The sequence below is a fragment of the Chenopodium quinoa genome, unplaced genomic scaffold (genome assembly GCF_001683475.1).
Source record: "Chenopodium quinoa cultivar QQ74 unplaced genomic scaffold, ASM168347v1, whole genome shotgun sequence".
NCBI lineage: Eukaryota > Viridiplantae > Streptophyta > Magnoliopsida > Caryophyllales > Amaranthaceae > Chenopodium > Chenopodium quinoa.
In genome coordinates, this window is record NW_018742730.1 from 1,406,895 (window position 1) to 1,414,574 (window position 7,680).

Below are 7,680 nucleotides of genomic sequence, written 5' to 3' on the forward strand. Positions count from 1 at the left end.
CGTGGTGGTGCTTTACGTAAAAGCACCCATAGACAGGTTTGTCATTTTATTGTACTGACGTTATAAATTTCCGGGTTTTCTTCTTTTTTCACGTCCGAAGCAAAAAGAAGGCGTTTTCATGCAGCGTAAAAATGCAAATGGCGTATCGTACGGCGCAAAATTGTACGACGTAGGTGTTGCGTAAAATTTCACTCAGCCCAAGCTTTCTGAGATCTACCTCTTGGGACTAAAAGGTAGAAAATTACTGTAGGCGTTAGCTCACGAGTCGAAAGGCGCGCTGAACCTTCAGGAACAGCCACTTATTGAATGGGAGCAAATACGGTAATTAGTGCGCTTACTAATTTACCGGACAGTTAGGGTGTCGAATCCATCCCCTGTATAAAGAAGCGACGATGCGATGTCACGCCTATGTAGTCACGTGCCCCCAGTCCTAAGACACGTGTACTCATCTTGTGGACAAAACTGATGAGAGAGTTGCTGACTTTCTTCCCTCTCACTAAATTTAGATATATGCCCCCAGTCCTGAAACATGTATTTCTATCTTGTGGACTTCCGGCTCAAATACCGGACCCGGCTCGAATACCGGACCATTTCGGCTCTAATACTGAAAACCCTTTTTCATCTTTTTACTTTGTTAAAGTCAGGCTAAAGTTTCAATGACATATTGAGGGACTTTAGACCAACGATGACATGATTGAGAGGAAATCTTCCCCTTTTATCCTTTAAAACCAATCTCTTCTCATGACTTGACATCACCCAGAACACCTTTACTTGTGAAAGCGTTCTACAAACTGCAAAGGATCAATCTAGATTTTTTAGCGCGTTAAGACTAGGAAGAACTTTTTCTAGCCTTAATAGCTACTTGTTTCAAACACTTAGCGAACCAAGGATTATTTCGACATCCTTAAACATTACTGAAAGATTCTCTATTCTAAGAGAACTTCATAGAAGTCTCGGATTTATTTCCTTGACTACTTTGATCATCATCTATTCTAGACTCAATCAAAGTGGGGGCTAACTGTAGACACCTAATTTTGGCCTCTTGTCCCGAAAGGAAGTGCGATGATGTTACAAAAATTCATTCTTCGTGCTAGATCAAAGTTAAAGTGTTTATGGACTATGAAAAGAATTATGAAGTAAGTTGAAACCCAAATTTGAGACCAAGTTATCTTAGATCCTTTTCCGATTACTGATTAGGCCTAAAACGTGTTCATACATGTTTAAAATTGACTAATAACGGACTCTAATGCGTCAAATGCAATGATTGGATCCAATGGAACCTACATTGTTGAAAAACCGAGCCAAATAAGTAAACCAACAGTCAAATTCCCATGCAATGACTATACATATTTATAGCCCTTTCAAAGATCTTTCCAACGGTATATTATAAGCCCAATTCCGAGCAAAAATGAAGAAGTTATGATCAAAACACTAAACCGGGCCCTAAAACCAACACCCTTGCACTCCGACGGCCATAACTCTTGATACATAATATATTTTGACCTAATTTGAATTGAATTGGAAAGTAGACATTCATATCTTTCAAATGGTATCTCACACGCCTTAATCCGACTCCGAAAACAAAAGTTATGAAAGTTTTAAAAACGTGTTTTCGTATAAGGCAAACCGCAAACCAGCGCAACTCAATCAGTTGCGCGCGCCTTGCGCGCGCGACTCATTGAGATGCGTGCGGCACCCCAGCGCAACTTTGAGAGTTGCGCGCGCCACCTGACGGCATGGCTCTAAAACCCTAAACGTAGATCCCTACCCCTATAAATAGGGATCTTCGTTCAGCGTTACGGGGACCGAAAAAATTAGAATTAAAACCCTAGTGTTCTCAAACCCTAATCTCTCTACTTCTCTTACTATCATACTACTTTTCCCTCTTTCTTCCCAACTACTCTTCAACCCTAATCCATCTATTGAAGCTCTTGAAGGTACAAAGAAGAAAGAAAGTCCATAAACACATTAAACGGAGATTTAGCATAAAAGAAGAACGGTTAGTTTCCTGAGCATTTAGATAAATCACTTTCTTTTATTGTTTAAATAACTGTAATTAATTAATTAGTGTTTTTTGATCACTTTAAACAAACTTTTAATTAATTAATTCACATAGTACTCTTTTGTTAATCAAGACTAGAATTTGAATAATTAATTGATGTTTATCACTTAATATAAGGCGAATCTTGTTTATTTATTGTTCTTTCACGAATATTATTAAACAAAGAATAACGACTTTTTGCAATGTAATTCCTACGTGATTAATTCTTGTAAATAAAATCAACTAACTTAGTCTTTAGGTATCATGTTGCATATATTGTTTGGTAATGAAATTGTAAAAAAGGAAGAGCTAGTAGAGGTCGTTCTAGGGATAGAATAGTGATTCCTCCCTAAAAGGAACGTTATTTTAGTACCCTTGCTCCCGAACTCATTTCTAGTTTATGTAGACCAATTTGGGCATGGGTAAACTTATGATTCGTGCTAATTATCCCTTGAACCCTACTTGGGAGAAAGGCATGAACGAGGTTTATGAGTTTTCCTAAAACTCATTGGCGACTCCTACTTGTTTCTTACAAAAAAGCGTGATGAGAGTATCATTTCTAATTCAAGGTCTCCCAAATAGTCAGGAATTCAAATCCTAATACACCTTAACAAGGGTAAAATCCTAGGCTTTTAAGTGGCCATGGGCATCTAAGGAAGGACCCCCTACGATGGGATCACCCTCCTTACACCATTATATTTCTAGACTTTTTTTTTATTTGAGAAATATTATTTGTAGACTTTACTATATAATAGATGCTCTGACCATTATGCTCGTATCAATAAGTATCATGTAATCCGAAATACTTGTATAATTCTTTCCTTTGCTCATTATGTCGCAAAAATATTGCTAGACTTTACTATAATAAATGCTATGACCATACATTGTCACGATCACCTATTATAATAATTGATTACATTATGAGCAAAGAAATATCACTCTAGGCCAGCCGCACCATGCGGCAGGGTGACAAATAAGCAAATGACAAAGTAACCCCTGACCTAGTAACCCCAAATAACCCTAACCGACCTAGTAACCCCAAGTAATCCCTGACCGCCGACCTAGTAACCCCTAACTGACCTAGTAACCCCAAGTAACCCCTAACTAACCTAGTAACCCCCGAACTAGTAACCCCAAGTAACCCCTGACCGCCGACCTAGTAAACCTTGATCGGCCCAACTAGTAACCCCTAACCGGATCTAGTAACCCCTTACCCACCACCTACAAAAAACTACAACCAACAACCACCACCAACGAACCACTACTAACCTAAACCACCAACGAAACCAGATCTAGAACCCAGAACCACAAAACCACCACAACCCATCCATGATACCACCACTACCCACCCACGAAACCACCACTATACAGGAAAACAATTTGTTCTTCATTCTTCAACTAAACAAAAAATTAAGTATTAAAATTTAACAACTTACAAATTATATAATTAAAATCTTCAGCAAATAAGCTTGAATTCAACATAAAATTCGTAGAACATAAATTTCCAATAGTAAACCATTAATGAAGTTTGAAGAAATTTGGGCTAAGAAGACGACACCATTAATGAAGTTGAAGAAAAAAGAGGAGAGAGAATTAAAATTGGGGGAAAAAGGAAAATGTGATGGAAGAAGAAAAGAGGAGAGAGAAGAAGAATTAAAATATATATATATATATGGTTGGTCGCACCGTACAGCCAGCCGTATATGAAACTTTGTGAGTATGCTATTGACAAAGGCAATTTCCAAAAATATAATCTTAACATTTTATTTTTATTTGAGACTTAATATTTCTAGACTTTACTATAATAGTTTAGCTAGTAATTTTGTTACACCTAAATTTAAGAACGGGGTGTTACAAATTTAGAATAAGATATTTAGAATTATTTTTTTTTATATGGAAACATAAATGTATAAAAAAAATTTATAAAAAGATAGCGAATCATAAAGAGACATTTGTCAATCTCACATTGAGGCACTTGTCTTTTAGTATAACATAGATAGATAGATAGATAGATAGATAGATAGATAGATAGATAAAAAAAAAAAAAAGATAGATAGATAGATAGATAGATAGATAGATAGATAGATAGATAGATAGATAGATAGATAGATAGATAGATAGATAGATAGATAGATAGATAGATAGATAGATAGATAGATAAGATAGATAGATAGATAGATAGATAGATAGATAGATAGATAGATAGATAGATAGATAGATAGATAGATAGATAGATAGATAGATAGATAGATAGATAGATAGATATAGATAGATAGATAGATAGATAGATAGATAGATAGATAGATAGATAGATTAGATAGATAGATAGATAGATAGATAGATAGATAGATAGATAGATAGATAGATAGATAGATAGATGCTATCTTTTCTTGAAATAAGAACAAATGTCAACTTCCCAAAAAAAAAAATGTCAGCAATTGGAGCCCAAGAAAATGTTAATGATGATCAACATATAATATTTAAAGGTATAGTATATTCTCTTACAGGTTTAAGTAACATGTGTCTAAGCAAATAAACGATTAAAAAAAAAGAATGGTTACATCATTATAAAAATGGTTTCTAAAATAATAACACATATTAACTAGTGTACATATCCGGCGACGCCTCAAATTGTTAATTCAAATACTACCTCCGGCCCATTTTAGTTGTAACTTTGGGGGTGGTTACGGAGGCCGAGGCAAAACTTTTAAGGGGTTGATTAAAAAAATTAAGGGTAAGTAATTAGGGAGTAATATGGAGGGAATACATGCGGTCCCTTTATTTGACTTTTTAGGACCACTTGCACTTTTTGATTTTTAGTGGGAATTTCCCACCCAAAGTTTCTGGCAGCAAGCATACAAACAGGTGAGAATTTTGTTTCCCACTTAGTTTCCCTCCCACTATTTCACCCGAAATTCAAATTTTTTCCAAGTTCCCCCAAAATTCGAATTTTTCATTCACATTCAAACAAAATGCCCCATATAAAAGGAGGACATCCTTTCCAAAACCCCATTTCAAAAGAGCAGTTTTAGGGGAATTGGGGAGGGGCTGGGGGAGGATAGTTTAGTTAGGTTACATCAGAAATTAAGTTTTGTTAATTCAAAATACAGGCAGCCCTATCAAATTACATCAATCTAAATCAAGATTAGCATTTTCCTAATTCCTAAAGCTGTGTTAGTAGAAGCAGCTTCTTTAATTACAGGAATAGGCTTCGTTACTGACAAAAAAAAACCAGCCTCCACTTCATCACCAAAAAGCTACCCTGAAAAAACAAAATTGACGGACTCATGGCAGAGTTCATAGATAAAATTATGAATGAGTACATTCAGCATCAGCAAGCATTGGACGATGAATTCATAGAATATGAACACATTCATCAAGAATATCTATGGTGGTATGATTCAGATGATGATTAAGAGCAAGAACAGGAAGCCAATGATGATGGATATGATGCAGATGATGATGCAAACAATCAAGAAGCACAACAGCATGTCAGAGCAAGCAGAGAAATGAATGTAGAAGAGAAAAGAGCACTTGTTGATGAGATTATGTTGCATATGGAGGGGGACTCACTGCCAAGAGGCTTCTTAGCCAATTTGGCTAGAAAACATTCAGTGCACAAATCCACAACAACAAGGTCGTTCAAGGTAATCAAACAATCTCTAGCCGAAGGTACTGTAGTTGATGTTAATACCAAAAAATTGGGCAGGACAGGACCCAAACCAAAAGTGTACACAGATGAATTTCTAACTTCAGTACCATTGTACAAGAGAAGGACGGAGAGAGTTTATGCTGCAGCACTTAAAATACCCAAAACAACACTGCACAGACTCACGCAACAAGGCAAGCTCAGAACACACACCAGCACAAATCATCCAGCTCTTACAGAGAAGCACAAAGTGTCAAGACTGAAATGGGTTCTAAGTCACATAGATCCCATTCCAGCACAAGGGGACCCAAAATTCATAGACATGCAGCACTGGATACATTTGGATGAGAAATGGTTCTTTATAAATCCAGAGACAAGAACATTTTATTTGTTGCCTACTGAGGAAGATTCATACAGGGCACAACAATCAAGGAGATTCAAGATAAAAGCAATGTTCATGGGAATGATTGGGGAGCCCTTATTTGATGAGCAAAACAACATTCTACATGATGGAAAATATGGTCTATTTCCTTTTGTCAAGTATGAAATGGCCAAAAAGAAAAGCAAAAACAGAGATGCAGTGACTCTGGAGACAAAGGCACTTCAAAGTGTCACAAAAGAATGCATTAGGGACATGCTACTAACACATGTTATTCCAACTATCTATGAGAAGTGGCCAGAACAGCTACCAAAGGACATCATCATTCAATGGGATAATGCAAGACCTAATCAAGTTCCAAAGGATAAAGAATTTCAAGCATCTTGTCATGCACATGGATTCAACATTCTATTCATTTTCCAAACAGATCAATCACCAGAAACAAATGTTTTATATTTAGGTTTGTTTAGTGTCATTCAATCACTACAATACCAATCATTCCTAAGGAATCTAGATGAGCTCATATATGAAGTTGCTAGAGCTTTTGAAGAGTTTGACCCAGTTTTGAACAAGTACACATGGATCACACTACAATCATGCTTAATTAAGATACTAAAGAAGCAAGGTGGGAACAACTTCTCTCCCCCTCACATGAAGAAGAGAAGTTTGGAAAGTGAAGGTCTACTACCATGGTTACTAGAAGTTGACAGGAATCTGATTGGTCAAGTTGTTCAATGTTTGGACTGAGTCACGGTAATAAGTGATGATCAAGGACACATGGAAGTGGATGCAGATTGAAGCACATGAGGAGAAGAATGCAAATGGAAGAGGGACTCAACACATGACTACCACACATAACCTTTTAATATTCTAACAACTTTTTGAGTGAGTTTATGTCTAGGTTATGTGTCCTATTGGTAAAAAGAAGCAACACATTTATTAGGCAGTCATGTATTTATTATAGTCTTAATCTTTTGTTTAGTCAAACATGTAATTAACCAACTCTTTGAAATGTTTTGTAACTAATATTTTCATCAGAATGAGTGTATTTAGTCAAAGCTTTAGTGAGTGTTAGTACCTTAACAAAACCTCATAGAGAGGTTTCAGGAGCATCCACACCACCCAAGTAGCTATCAGGTGAGTCCCATCATCATTTGGAAATTAAACATGGTATGCATTTATAGTTGAGGGGACTCAATGCATGTAAGGGACTCAAATGCTTAGGAAGGCCAAATAGTACATGCTAACATGATCAACTAGGGGACTCAGAAGGGATGTGGTCAGCATTAAACAAGTGACATGGTCCAACAAACATAATTACAACCTATAGCAACCCTAGTTCAAATACTGCTACATCAAACAGAGCACAACCAACACAAGACAGAGCACAACCCTAGCAGCACATAATAAATAGTACAACCAACACAAGTCACCACCACATCAACTAGAGCACAACCAACACAAGCCACCAGCATAACAGACAAAGCACAACCAACAAAAGCCATCAGAACATCAGACATAGCACAACCAACACAAGCCACCAGCACATTAGAAATAGCAAATACCCAGCACAATACAACAACAATTTTGAGACTTACCACCACACACAAA

The 7,680-nt window shown here is 36.6% G+C and overlaps 1 protein-coding gene across 1 annotated transcript; it reads left to right on the top strand.

Annotated features, from left to right (window-relative positions):
- Nucleotides 1–5,550: 5,550 nt before the first annotated feature.
- Nucleotides 5,551–6,816, top strand: LOC110723454. Its single transcript, XM_021902812.1, has one exon. The coding sequence runs from the start codon at nt 5,551–5,553 to the stop codon at nt 6,814–6,816; it is 1,266 nt and encodes a 421-aa protein (XP_021758504.1).
- Nucleotides 6,817–7,680: the final 864 nt, after the last annotated feature.